General features: G+C 50.0%; 3 protein-coding genes across 3 annotated transcripts; all 3 read left to right on the top strand.

Moving 5' to 3' along the window:
• Positions 1 to 619: 619 nt before the first annotated feature.
• Positions 620 to 1,265, top strand: NEUTE1DRAFT_96177 (uncharacterized protein; the record flags this gene model as incomplete). The annotated part of the gene is made up of 1 exon (XM_009856263.1): positions 620 to 1,265. A coding segment is annotated over one exon (368 nt), but the record flags the coding sequence as incomplete, so codon positions are not given.
• Positions 1,266 to 2,216: 951 nt separating this feature from the next.
• NEUTE1DRAFT_113096 (uncharacterized protein) lies at positions 2,217 to 4,104 on the top strand (the record flags this gene model as incomplete). The annotated part of the gene is made up of 2 exons (XM_009856262.1): positions 2,217 to 2,735; positions 3,424 to 4,104. 2 exons carry the CDS (start codon positions 2,217 to 2,219, stop codon positions 4,102 to 4,104), a joined length of 1,200 nt encoding a protein of 399 aa, XP_009854564.1.
• Positions 4,105 to 8,910: 4,806 nt separating this feature from the next.
• Positions 8,911 to 11,316, top strand: NEUTE1DRAFT_124846 (uncharacterized protein; the record flags this gene model as incomplete). Its single annotated transcript, XM_009856261.1, has 4 exons — positions 8,911 to 9,153; positions 9,343 to 9,495; positions 9,729 to 10,435; positions 10,569 to 11,316. The coding sequence occupies 4 exons, from the start codon at positions 8,993 to 8,995 to the stop codon at positions 11,201 to 11,203; spliced, it is 1,656 nt and encodes a 551-aa protein (XP_009854563.1).
• Between the last annotated feature and the right edge of the window lie 3,515 nt (positions 11,317 to 14,831).

The raw sequence follows: 14,831 nt of genomic DNA, 5'->3' as shown, positions 1-14,831 counted from the left end.
TTTTTTTCGAGGGGGGAGGGGGGCTCTCAGTTTTTGTTCTTTCATCATGATACCACTCCTTTGTACGCGGCGTTGTGGCTAAGAGATACATGTAAATACATTGCTTTTCCTTTGGACCAACATCACGGTTATGGTCAACCTAAGTAACCGAACATGGTCTGCGCTCTACACGTGCTGTTGAACTGATCGCGAAACCTGAAAAGCCCACGGCGATCACAGTGCCTAGCTAGCCCGCCCCATGTTTCCTTACAGGAACCTGAACAACTCGAATAATAGTACGCGCTCATACATTGCTCATGTGCCACATCATCACCGGTAAGTTGTAGAAGTGAGCCTTCTCAATGCAAAGAAGGAGTAAAGTCCCCCGAAAATGGCACCACCAAGGTGCGCCCCGTGTCCAATCTTCGAGCTTTCATCGTTCAGCATCCACATATCGTAGGCAAAGCTGATCAAAGGTACCGTCCACAACTGCAGCGTCAGCGGCATCGGCAGCATTCCAGCGAACTTTTGCACCTGAGTATATGGAAAGACCACAGCCACAGCGACGCTCAATCCGCTCACGATACCGCTCGCCCCCAAGCCGTAACGGGTCATGATTACTCCTCGCCGACGGCCCTGGCGATCTCTTTTCATCTTGTGTGTGAAATGCCATAGCTGTGCCACGGACCCAGCGACGGCAGAGCCCAGGCAGACGCAAAAAAGCTGGCCGTTGGACAGACCTCTGTTGATACCGATGGTGGCTACGCTGATGAAGGTGGTCAGATTTTTGACAATATGGTCGAGATCCTGGTGCGAGACAGCCCCGCCGAGAATGGTCCACCAACGGCCCTGGGCAGTGTTATCAAGAGAGATGGTGAAGTGGCGGCGAAGGGTCTGCAAGTGATTGGCCTCATTCTGAAGGCTAAGAAAGGATCCAGATCGTTCCGAGCTCGCGCCTCCCTGATCCCTATTGAGATCGTGGATGGTCCTTACGTTACTGCCCAGACCTCTACTGCTTCTACCACTCCTCGCTTGCCGTTGCTGTGTTGTTTGAGAAGAGGAAATGAGCCTGGAAGGGAGGTCGAGAAGAGAAGGGTATCGCCAGATGGCGAAGACGGCCGCGTTGACGCCGCAGAAAAGGTAGACAAACCAGCCCTTTTTGAAGTTGCTGATCAGATACCTGCCGAGATAAGGACTTCGCTGCCACCTCATGTCGAAAACGACACGGGGAATGAACTCGAATGGATAGTGGGCGAATACTTTGTCGGCGTGTTGAGAAGCCACCTCCGAAAGCAAGGCGCGCAGTTCGTTCATTGGCAGCACAGGGGCTGTATATTCCATGACAAAGACCTTGAGTAAGAATAAGGTTGAGTGGCAAGGGGCTGGAGTGTATGCCGCCGTCGTCGCTCCGGGCGTTAATGTCGAGCGATGATGGGCAAGTGCCGATTCGGGGTGTCTTCTTGACCAAGTGCAGAACCAACGAACCAACGCGCCAACAAACGAAGGGATGACCTGAGTGAGGCTGCAGGGAGCTCGAATACCCAACCTCGGCGAGGACTCGTTCGCAAGAGATGGATGCCTTTTTGGAGTAAAGTAGAGTTGGTATAGATCCCGACGGTTTCATGTGCGGCATACTTCCCGATGGGGGCACGTCGTTGGTTCCTGCTTTAATGTTGCATTGCTCTCTCTGACATAGATTTGCCTGCCGCCATCCTCCCGAACCAAAACACACGACTCGACAGGGGTGTTATCGCGCTTGACACCGCCGAAGCATTATGTTTTCTATGTTGCAAAATACTTGGACTACTTGGAATGTTTGACAGAACCACCTACGATGTCAAAGGGAAAAAAACCAACAACGCCATGATGGGTAGGCACGGTTCATCTTCATTCAGCCATGACCCAATACGCTTCGTAAGCGCATTCTCCTTTGTTGGTCTCCCCTCCGCCTCCTCTGTCCGTATCCCTTTACGAGAATGCGCCTTGATCACAGGCCGTCCCTTTGTCCAGAGGCTTCTCTGATCAATTAAGCTTTCAGTTACGGACATGACACAAAAAATGACAAATGTCGGTTATAACCCCATTCTTCTTCACTCTTCCTATGCGTTTCCGTGGTGCATCGATAAAGTCATTTTGAAGATGACATGCACCCGGTTGCACACTTGATCGCTGGTCCTATCTGATCAGAGGTGAAATATTCTATCGTTCTGTATATGTTACTTCGTCAAGCCCCTGGAATGGCGCACCTACAAGGTGGATCAGTGTCCAGAGGTTCTGCCGCCGCTAGGATCGAATCAAGCAGAGCTATCAACAAGTCCCTTATTCGCTGCAAGATCCTTCTCGAGTGTGGGAGCACCGCTGACTTCACCTATGACCACTGCATCTCACAATGGCAAGGGGAACAGTGCCCGAGGCCTACCGCTTCGGTCCTGTCCGGCTCTAAAGTAAGGACAGCCACAGCTCTCTCCCACGCCGATCACGCCCTCGACCTCGCTTCGTACTACAACCAACCCCAGCTAGTTGCAAAATCCCAGCTCTTCCGCGGCCACTGTTTCCGCCGAATGGCCCAATGGGACAAGGCATACTGGTGTTACGTTCGCGCGGCAAGCGTGCGCGAGTTCGCGGCCGAAAAGGGGCCAGAAGGACTAGAGGCTTCAACGAAAGAGTGCCAGAGGAGGTTAGGCAGAAGGAAAGAGTGTCATTACTCCAGCGATAGCGAGGAGATTAGTAGTGGGTATGGATCAGATGACGTGGTAGTGAGAGAGGACAGAATATCAAGTCATACATTTGGCTGTCCGGATACTAAGTTGCTTCAGAGGGATAGCGCAGGTAATGCTGACTGTGAGATGTCATCACGGCAGCGAAGCAGTATGAGGAGGGACTCCATGTCAACTTGGCCATTTTGGGTAGTTGATGAGTACGGGAGGGGAGTCAGAAGGTTGACAGCGCTACCCATTCTAAGATCGGTTGAGGGGAGGTGGATATTTGGGCGAAACTGATGAATTGTACTATCCTAGTCACCCTCTATAGTCCGAAAGACATTGGAACCACGTGTTTCTCGTCAACAGACAATCGTGACCTCCCCTCCGTTCCCAATATTAATTCTTGATGTTGGCTCAGATGTGATAGACCACATTTCGAATTCACCCATAGATGGAAGAACTACCTGTAGGCTTCCACGGAGCATTGCACAAATGGAATGGTCATTTATTGCAAAATGCCTTAAGAAGTCGTCCCGATTAGTAAAGTGACGAATCATCATACGGAGAACACGAGAAGGAGTAAGAAGAATTCAGTAATCAATGATTCATGCACAGAGCGCTCCGTCCTGCTAAAAAGCTTTTGTTTACATAAGTGGGGAAGCAGCGAGCATGTCCCTTTTCAAAACAATTTTTCTCACGATCCCTTGGATAAAGAACCTGGCTTGCCACCGATTATTTAAAGTGCCGCTCTGGGAAAGAACACATCAGTGAAACACCAACTGCTCTCGACACCAATATAAAGGATGTACAGAAGTTGATGGGGAAGGAAGAGGAAAAGGGAAAACACTCACTTGAGCTAGATATGGACGACAATGATCAGCATAGCCGTGGTGACAGCATCTCATGTGATTACCCAATTCAAGGCATTGCTGGTAACGTCTCCGGCTTTGCGAGCCTCCGCTCAAGACAAGGTTCCGAAGCCGCCGATGGGACCCCAACGGCTATGAGTTTCAAGGAGATGATGAACTGCTTTTTTGCTCGGGTCAAGAGCAAAGACACCGCTAAAAACGACGCCGCTTGGCCCGCAACTACATTGAGAGATATATCGGAGGAACAGTGCAAGTTACAAAGAAGGGAGCAACGTGAAAACAATGAGGTATTCGGACCAGGTGCAATACTTTTCTCCGGATTGAGCCGCTCTTCCTTCTTTGCGAACCAAAGTGCCTTGCAGCACCAACATGATTACAGCGAAGTTTGTTGTACCTGCGACAACAAATCGAGGCAAGAAGACGGCCAAGGTAAACCCACCGAATCGGAGTGTGAGCCTTGGTGGTGGGTGATGCAGACAGGATTTTACTCCCTGGTCTACTGCGTCTACGATTTTGCGACTGCTGTACAGTACCTATGGCTCTCACCTTCCTAGACGTCATGTTCTACATATCAACGGTGGTCATGGCAGTATTATTATGTTCACCACTTGGAGGCAGTTCTTTAGGTGCATCTTGGGCATAATGTACCTGGGCAGCTGGCTGTCTTCTGAGGCGGCCAGGTTGGCAATCGGCGAGATGGTGGTCTTTATGGATCGTGATGCGGCTCGGTCGTTGTTTAGGAAGATGGAACAGGAGCTCTGGAAGGGCTACGAGGCCGTAGTTACCTATTGATGACTGATGTAGCGTTGATCGTCGGGAAAATGGGAGCCTGGGGAAGCAAAGCTTGACAGAACTGAACTGGTGTGCAAAGGCTACCATGATTCACATCGAATGTCCATTCCTGGCCCTAGGCATAAGAGTCCCATCTCATGTTTTGCGTACCTTCAGGATCCCATACTTGTTACTCAATTAGAAAGCGAAAGCACATTTTTCACAGATCTCAGGATACAGTTGAGGGTTGGCTGTGGGTTTTCCCTAGACGTCTCACATCCTTCTCGGGCATGGGTTTTTGATTTGAATTACTTACTAACTTTGAATGGGGCGCAAAACTCCAGAGACTTGTGAAGTGACAAATTTCCATCTCAGTTAATGTAACTACCAGGTACCTACCTAGATATGTTAGCATATCGGTGACTTTTCTGAGCTCCGGCTGCTTCCACGCGTCTCTCTGTTTCTCGCTGGCTGATGCAATCAGCAAGTTAGCTTTCCGCAATACGGTCAGGCCACAGGCTTGATGTCGATACGAAGTGTTGCTCATGGATTTTGTTTGATTTCCTACTTGGTTTATGGTACTTGAAGTTCCGGAAGGGAATATGAGTAAGTGCTGACAGATGAGCGCAGCCATATTATGAAGTAGAAGAAGGCAGGTGATGTCCGACGGCCAAACAAGAAGGGGATACGCCGGTCAGTAAACATGGTCCCGTAATGCAGTAACGGAGAGCTCATTTAGGCTTTACTGTAACCTTCCTCTCGCGAGCTCCCAGCAATGCCTCGACAAGAGACAGCTGGACAGTAGACTTTCTAGGTAGTAGGATTAGGTGTACCAAGTATAGAGAGTTTGGGGCCAGTCCAAAGTATCTAGTGGCAACTAACCAGATATCAACATTGGAAGTTCTGTGGGGTTGACCACATAGATAGCCGAACAACTGGTAGATTATTTACCGGCCAATTGAGTAACCCTACCGTCGAAACAAGCTTGCATGAGGACGATTCCGCTTAAGCTCGCCGGCAGCGGATAAACGCTTGCAACCTCTGCGTTATGCGGTGGCCTCGATGCCAGGATTGCTTGGCGGCTGGCATCAAAGCAGTGACAGTCATTTTGTTTTGCTGGGAGACTATTTGTAAAGCTGAAAGGAACTGAATGGGAGACCGGTGTCTCGAGAAAGTGTCGCATGCGTCGGTAGGTACCTACGCATCTCTCTACACTACCTAGGATTGAGCGGGGTGGCAGGGCGGGACTACAGACTGATAGTGAGGCAAATGTAATCCTGCACTTGGTCTTGGATGTGAAAGACGCACCTCGGTCAGGTAGTGCCTTCGTCATGCGAAACCTCAACGGCATGGGCCAGAAAGGGAAGTTAACAGAGGAGAGGACCAGATACGGGGGAAGGAAGACTGAAGGATGAAAAGCCATTTTGGATGAAACCTATGATCCAATCGAGGTTCCCACACTCAAACACCTGTGCAGTCTTGGCGGATGTGTGCGAATGCACACACACACGACTTTTTGGCAAAACGGACCATCGAAACGAAAGACGAAGATAAAGAAATTCAATTATCCTATAAAAAAGACTATTATCTAAATAGTCTTAAGTACGCTAATTCTATATCTTAAGTCCGTTTTCTTTCATCTCTTTGTTTAGTAGAGATATAAGCAAATGAAATCTCATCGATGGTCCGTTTTGCCAAAAAGTCGTGTGTGTGTGCATTCGCACACATCCGCCAAGACTGCACAGGTGTTTGAGTGTGGGAAGGACAACCCCCACCCCACCCCAGCTGAGGTTGTTGCACCTTCGGCGAGGATGCTTGCGCGATTCCAAATGGAGCAAGTGCTTCTGACTGCCGCTATAACACGCAGAGTGTGATCCACGATCAACCTATGTAAACAACGATTTCCATCGTTGTCAAAGCATGTGAAAATAAGAAACAGAAACCTTCCTTTTTCATTCTCAGTCTCACCTTCCAGCCCGCTCACCCTGCGTACCTACTCGAACCCGTTCGAAACTGCGGGATTGCTCACTGCAGGCGAAGGTTATGCGAGATAGGCCAGCCTGTGCTTCTACATGCCGTCGTACCGCCGTCTCCAAGGAATCGAGCTGCTGGTTTGGTGCTAATATCCCACTCTTTGAGGACTCCGCTAAGAAAGATTGAAGGAGGCAATGTAACCGCGCAGTCCGTCACCGTCGGACTTCTTTCCGCAAACCATCAGGCCCTTGACGGACACCTTCACTGATTCCACCCCGTTGGCAACTTGCAATACGTGGTATTCAGCTAGGCAGGTAGTAGTGATCCTCCATAACCCGCGCTTTGGGGGTATGAGATCGAGCACTGCAGAGTATTTGTTACGATGACATGGTCCTTGGCGTAGTCGTGGGTGGGGAGGAGAGATCATGAACCAGCCAGCAGTGTTCATACTTCACCACGGCACGGCTATGGCGTGCGTGAGGGTCTTGACGACGATCATCTGTCAGGACAACGAAGTGAGATCGCGCGGACTCAAATTGTACCTGATCACAGCGGCAACAAAATATGCACTGTGCGGGTACCTCATTCTTGCGCCCAGAATTATGACGCCAAACGTTCCAAGCATCGAGTACAACATGATTTAACGTCCATACATTTCGAACAAGCGGTTTTCCACCACCTTGCTATACACGTCTTCCATCATATCAATGAAGGTCATCAGGAAACAGCACCAAGGCCCGACCTCCAGGGTCAAACTGCTGTACCCAAGCGTTATATGCCGTCTAAGATCTTCATCTCATTCGTCGACTATTCAAAGCCCCATCCTAGCATCTCCCAGATCACCCCGTTTCGAATTGGCAACCTCTTGTTTCCCCTGCGTATCGAATATCAAGCCTAAAGGCTACAAGATATCAAGTGGCTTGATCGCTATACCTGAGATCCAGTTATAGGCCGTTGATGTCTACCAGTAGACTAGTACTAAGGCTTTCCTTGCCGACCGGCCTATCTGCCTACCTACTGTTTGGGGTGCATCTCTCACTCTTCCACTTCCACTTAACCGCTAACATCGGACTTCACAGTTACTCCCGTCTATACCTCACGCTTACGGGACTTCCCTTTCGAAAGGCTTGATATAATATTGTGGGGTTTTCGGCTATGCACTCGCCATATCTTCGCTACCACCCAAGGTACCGTGCCTTCACGTGGGCTATCAAGCTCCATGCCAATAAAAGCTGCAGGTTGAGGACTGTCGTGGCTGTTGTGGAGGGTGATAAAATGTTGCATCTCGTACAAGGTCATTGAAAAATGGCTTGCTTCCCGATACTTATCTGGTCGTCCTTATCCCTGAGTAAGGCAGACACTGCTCCGTCTTAACGTCGAGCCCCCGTTGCCTTTTGAAGCCCGACCATCTTGCACCACAGAGGTGCACTTCCAAACTCCCATTGCCGAGGAGAATGGACTATCCATAATATTGGCTGACAAGTCACACCAAGAAGGTGCAGATCTCAACTCATTAAAAGAGGTTCTGTTGCCTTTAAAGCCATTTCGTGCTTAGATTACGTATATTTATAGGGTAAACAAGGTTGAGATGCCATATCAAGCAGACCAAACCCTGAGGGAGAGAAGATGGGTATCTACTCGCCTCTCCATATCTCTCACAGTCAGGCGGTACTTGTCCATCCAGTCTCCTTTAATTATATCCCGCGCTTTATCCAAATTACAAATGCTACCCTTCCAGCATCCATAGACGTGGGTTGTCCTGCTCGACCTTCCAAACGTTCCACAATAGTCACCACTCTCACAAGTCGTCCGTACACTACCCTGTTCGGTCAGTCAAGTGTTAGTTACATGTATTCTGCCAGGCTGACAGTATCTTCGCTCAGTATCACCCTCCGTCCAAGTTAGGAAGCAGGCAAAACCACAAAACCCTCGGGAAAAGGCGCCGCACGATCGACTTTCCACGCGTACCCGGCAGATCCAGCCACATCCCTCTAGGTCCTGCATCCAGGCACAGAACGTGCTTCTGCCCAGTCTATGCAGAAAAGACCTTGCGAGAGGTGCAGTTTTACTGCTGTTAGTTTTTCCTTGGGCAATGCTCCATGCTTGGACCCAGTTCAGAGACGGTAGCTCCTAGTTATGTCGACCGGCAATTTCAATCCCACGTTGGTATTGGGCAACCATGCCGGACATGAATCACCACAGGTTGTCACTGCCGTTCTGCCCGTGTTTGCCAGGATTCAGCTTGCTTTCATGCGATGGGCAAGTAATGCACTCGTTATCTCAAATAGGTCTTATACTGACTTAATCCTGCTCGCCAGTCCAATCACTTCCCATTTGGTACCACCCCCTGGGGAAGAAAAACAAGTACCTGATCAGGTAAGAGAACACTCGGCGAAGATGCCCCGAGCGGGTGGGGGGGAGGCAACATGGACTAGAGGTACCTACAATATGGAAATATATCTCGGCCGGACTCCTGAAGGTCTAGACTTTCACTCCTCCCTTCATCATACAAGCCTTAAAGCGTGCCTTCCTACTTTGTCTCTCGTACCTGCCCTTTAGTCCAGTCCAAGATCTTGGTTGAAGAGCAAGAGGCGCTGCCTCACTCACCTCTCCCTGAAGATACACTTCGGTTTTGTTCACAGAGCGTCACTCGTCGTCTCACCATCATTTTATGTGAATCTTACCTACGCATTCATAATGGTCCCACCATCACCTTATATTTCCAGTGGCGGAGGGCACGCCGGGACAGGAGGAGGAGGAGGAGGAGCAGCTGCTTCGAGTGACGGAGGCCATGAGAGCCCCGCCATGCAAGCCTTTTTTGCTATGAGGCAGCGGAAGAACGAGCACATGATGAAGAGGTACGCAGCAGCACTATGTGGCCTAGTTGCTCTCTTCATCGTCTTCCACTGGACGAGATGGTTTTTTGTTAGAGCAGAACGGTCCTGGAAGCCATTGGCTACACTGGGACGTCCCTTTGTTGCGATTGAGAGGTACGTACCGTACTCCAACTTTCGAGTTACGGCCTGTACTGAAGGGTTCTATACTAGGTCCGCAAGGAATCTTCTTGTTCGCAAGGTCCCTGGCTTCAAATCGGCTGGGCATGCGCTGCTCGTTACAGCATATGTTGTGGCCAATGTTGCCGTTGGGTTCACGAACGTAGATGCCAGCTCTAAAGCTAACTTTGCCTCCAGGTTTGGCTGGTAAGTCATTCATGTATCTCCCAAGACTTTGCCTCAAAGTACTAATGAGACTGTACGTCAAGGCTGGCTCTATCAAACCTGGGACTCGTCATCTTTCTGGCACTCAAGAACAGCCCTTTGGCTTTCCTCACTGCCTATTCCTATGAGAGGCTTAACTGCCTCCATCGGATTGCCGGATATACAATGTTCATCTGGATGGTACTCCACGCGTCCCTGTACACCACATACTTCAGTGAAGCAGGGATCATCGTTACAAAGTTCCAGGACCGGTCTGAAATTGCGGCTATCGTAGCCGGCTTTTCCTTCCTGACAGTAGTCCTCTCGGCCACCATCCTCCGGCGAATTCGTTATGAGCTATTCTACGTGGTCCACATTTCGAGCTGGATTCTGGCCATTGTCGCGCTTGGAATCCATCGATCGGATTTTGCAAAGAAGGGAATCATCGTTATACTTTTGGCAGCTTCCATTTGGGTTCTTGATCGCCTTATCAGGATTACCAGAGTTCTATATTACGCCTTGAACAACGAGGCGACATTATATCCTCTTCCTGATGGTGGGACCAAAGTCATATTCAAAAAGACACCCGCCAGGGCGGTAGCAGGAAAGCATTGCTTCATATGGATACCGGCAGTACGCAAATTCGAAACGCATCCTTTCACGATCCACAAGACGAACTCTGTGGAGTTTACCATTAAGGCACAAGAGGGCTTCACTCGTGACCTCCACCAACATGCGCTTGCCAACCCAGGTATCAGCGTGAGGGCGTCTCTCGATGGACCTTACGGCACATTTCCGGATCCGATGGACTACGACAAAATTGTCCTTATCGCCGGCGGTGGAGGTGCTACTTTCACCTTTGGCCTTGTGGCGAATCTTCTTGAGAGATTACATGATGAACCTGACAAGAATATCACATTCATCTGGACTGTGAAGAAACACGGTGAGTCTTGCGCCATACACAATATGACTGTTTCATTTTTGCTTTCATGAAGGATATTTCTGTCGGCTTGAACCATGCCTATGACGGTTTTTGTCAAGGGAGAGTAACTGACTGTTTTGGGTCCGTGATATAGAAAACCTGGCGTGGTTCAAGGAGCACCTGGAGACATTGAAGAATCACGCACACTCACCGAAGGTCGAAGTCTCCATCTACGTGACACGATCACCAGTTGCTTCTCTGCATCACCGCCACTTGCCGCACATTCATGGCCACAGCCTGCTGCACCACGCACAACCGCGCACCTCGGAATCGTCCTCGGGAGGATCTTTACCTCCTCTGTCAGGCGATATCAGCGGCCGCAGCGGCTCCCCAGATACCGAAAAGATGCCTCAATTGCCACTACCTACTCATAGTCACCAGCACCGAAACCACCCCTCATCGACCCTGTCAGAAAAGGATCTTGAAGATGGGGGCGGCGGCCTTCCCGTGGTCTCTCACGACGGCAACGCGGCAGACAACAGCACTGGTACCGAATCACATCCTCATCCCCATCATGCGCACGGTTACGAGCATGCCATCAGACCCGGCAGACCGGACATGGCCACACTAATCCGCCAGGCCGTCGTCGGTATCCCTTCGAACCAGCGCGTACTCGTGGCGGCGTGTGGACCAGACGGACTCATGCATGTCGTGAGAGATACGACGGCGAGGTTGATACAGAGAGACGGGCCGGGAGTGGAGCTACATTGTGAGCAGTTTGGATGGTAAATGATCTGCGAGCCGCTGAAAAGGATTGGCACGGAGGAGATTCGGTCTGGTTATCGTTTTTGCGCGTGGAGAGTTATGATCAGCGACAGTTGGCAATTACATCGTATATAGCCCTTCCTCTGCGCCCATTATGAATGTGAAGCAGGTGTACTTGGGGTATGCTTGCTGTTATCTGTCGTGACCCAGTTGATTTGTGTTTTTGGATGGGTGCAATCGACATGGAACATGGGGAGGGGACGCAGGTACTGCTCGGAGTTCTTGTTCATCAACATTCATTGCCCCGGGGGAGCTTTTAGTGTACTTCAAGCTAGGGGGGAGTCAAGGTTCATGGAGCCTATCAACCACCCATGAACGACCACAACTCTCGATCTTTCCCAATGCTGTGACAAAACATTGGCCGAGAAGCTTAGCAACCAGCCCATTGGATGTCGTCCATTCATGTGGGTTTCTGCAGGCCCCTTTTCATTGCGTCGACGACGTCCGCCACGATGAAGTGTCATTCTTATCATTTTCGCATTTTGCTTCTTTGAAGCCGACGTGTTGGCTTCTTCCGGGCTTGATGACTAAAATCTAGAACAAACAACTCAAGTGAAAATTCTTCCGACACTCCGTGTTGGGGTCGTCGACTGGACAATGTCGATGAAGGAAGCTGGCTGTGATAGGGCAATCAGGATTGGGGGTACCTTGCTGGCCATCTGCTCCTGCGCAGCTGGCACACATTGTTCGGAAGCTGTGACTGGGCAACAAAACTGAAAAGACGTTGCCGACATGGATACGCCATCACCAAGAGGGGAGGGGAAATATACACGCTGGTGTACTGGTGGAAAAGAAAACGGACAGCAGGTGAAAACGACTTGTCAAGCACTCCTGTCGGTGTACACTTGATGATTTTCTGATAGATGATGGATAATCTAAATGACTCCTCGAGATGTCCGTTATGAACTTGGTGAGTGCGCGAATGGCGAGGTGGCTCTTCAACACGTTTTTGTAGTGTAAGTGGTGTGTACCCCTCTGCCGGCATGTAGTGCAAAACGCTAGCGCGGTGAACTGCAAAGTGGCGATAACCTTATTTTCTAGTGTAGTGTAAACAATAAATGGCTGCTTTGTGGTGTAGTGTACGCAGTACTCACCTCCAATCCCCTGGATATTGTAAGGTAGCGGTACCATGCTGACAAACTAAATACCGACAGAGGTGTACCGGGTAGGGTGAGGAAAACCTCAAAAGGTTGCCAGGTCTATCTAAATCATGTGATTTCCTTAGCCAAGTCTGTTAGCACAATGAAGTGTTTGCCAAGGATCTTCCAAACAATCAAAACCCCTGTGTTTGATGGAGCCTTTCTTTTGCTTGTGTTTGAGGAGACGAGGAAACAGCGATCAGCTAGCTCAGCGACAGCAGGTGAGCTAGGGATGCGAGATAGCGACGTGAAGATGATGCACGTTGTTAGCTACCTATTGCACATCATAGTCCCGCTTTAATAAGAAACCCGAGCTCCGACTCAACACTAAGAACGGAGTTAACTGAAAATAGACAGATACCCCTGGCAGTATTGCATCAGCCATGGTCGAAGCACGCTGGGAGTAGATTTTCCTAGATACGTGGTGTAGATATATGATTATCAACGAGGAGGAAGAAACAGAAGAAGAAGAAGAAGCACACCCAAGGTTGGCTCGGGACTGACGACGCAGAGAGCCGGAGTTGTACTACATATTAGGTAGTCAGACATCTATCTGTGACATGGTTCCCTCCCTCTAGTGTAGGTCCTTGGCGCCGATCTTATCAATCCCTCTGGAGGTTCATGCACGTAGGTTGTTTGCAGTCCACCCCACCTCCCACCTGCTTCATATCTCTTAAGATCATGATCTCAAAGGCATCAATAGTGAGTTCATATGCAGTGGTGACTATGGGTGGAGCTGATACAGGATCTATCGTCTGCCGGTTGTTATATAAAGTGTGCGAGATCCTAACTCTCGTGTTCAACCGACCTGATGAGCCCCTGTGTTGTTGTTGTTGTTGTTGTTGTCGTCGTCGTCGTCGATATGTCTGCGGTCTGGGTCTTGGACTTGACGCCTCTTGGATAGAGAAAAGAGGCTGAACAGTAAACAATGGCAACATTAGTGCAAGCAATGCGCTGGGCAAGAGGCTGAGGTTACATGGCACAGTTGAGAAAGGATTTTGTACCCTGGACGGTTGGCTTCTCGTCACGGTAAGCACTTCAAGCATCCTTCCCCTCTTGGCCTCCCATCTGATTGTCTTGTCTTTGTTGCTGTCGTCCAATGAACTGCGGCACGTTTGTAACTGACACGGACTTGACGCCTGGAATCGGAAATTGAACTGTTTTCCCCATTGATAACGGAGCAGATGGCGGTGACGGACACGGTTTGTTGATAAGGGAAGTGGTCGATGATGGTGCACACAGCTTGCACAGCAGCATGGAGGACGGGAAAATGGGGCGTGCCGTGCTCGCTTCAGACAAACGAAGCGATTCTTAACAGCCTGTGGAGGACCCGTCGGATGTGGAGCCTCGCATCCCTGCTGCCCTGCCCTGGCGGCCGCCCCTTGCAAGCCCACTGCCCGGTCTCTGGTCCCAGTGGATGGGCTCTCTGACCCAAGGTTTTTGGGTCTCCTCTTTGGTCCCTCTTGAGTCTCTCTTTGCAGCAGCCAGGTCCAATTTCCATGAATTGCGGGCTCCTCCTTTCCGATCGATCCAAAAAAACTGAGGAGCTAGAGTAGAGGTAACTACCTAGGTGGCCCAGGTTGTACTAGAGGATCACTGCAAGGGGCATTTTTTTTTTTCGCCATTGTTTCTTCTTGGGCTTTTTTCTTGTCCTTCTTTTTTTCTTTTTTTTTTTTTTTTTTTTTTTCTCTTTTTTTCTTTTTTTTTCTTTTTCTTCTTCCTCTTTGGAACCTTCATTCCCTCTGTGACTTCTTCTGGACTCTTCCCCTCGTCGCGTCCAACTTTTGAACTGGTTAATTTCCTACCTATCTTGTTGCATCTCCAAACTGCAACCATCTTCCTCCCCGAATCTCCAACCACCAAATACGCTACTACCAACTAACCTGACGTCAGCGACAGTCAGGAAGAGCAAAGCAGTGTTGCGCCACTCCTTTGCATCTATAATCTCCAAACAACCACCCGACCCTTCAGTTTCACGCGACCACCGACCTCTTTGTCATCCACGTACTCGCCAAACAAACCGTATCTCTCACGAGCACATCATTAGTCGGATTCGAGCTCGAAAAGCAATTTCGATCCAAGAAGCGACATCCAGTCTCGAAAGCCTGAGCCAGTGCACGAATCAACAAGCTGACAATGGGCACTTTTACCTTCAGATGGTTAGTCGCGCAGTTCCATCCAATCCCTCCCGCATCGTTTCATTCCGGCACATTGCAAGAAGCGGCAACATGCGGTCGTCCGTCCAAGGCCGCCATCCAATGCGCGATGATCTCCCATTGTGCATGGAGGCATTGGATCGCGAGACAGGAGCCAGAAAGCGGCCCCTCATCTGAATGCACCACCGCTGCCATCCCAACCTAACTCGCGCACCAGCCTGCAAGTGTCGGGCGGGTGTGAAGTACCATGAACGCATCCATCGTTGCGGTGTCACGATGGTGGTTGTGTAGCACCAT

This window comes from Neurospora tetrasperma, assembly GCF_000213175.1.
Source record: "Neurospora tetrasperma FGSC 2508 unplaced genomic scaffold NEUTE1scaffold_6, whole genome shotgun sequence".
Classification (NCBI taxonomy): Eukaryota; Fungi; Ascomycota; class Sordariomycetes; order Sordariales; family Sordariaceae; genus Neurospora; species Neurospora tetrasperma.
The sequence above is the reverse complement of the archived record's forward strand: the minus strand, read 5'-3'. Positions and strand labels throughout refer to the sequence as shown.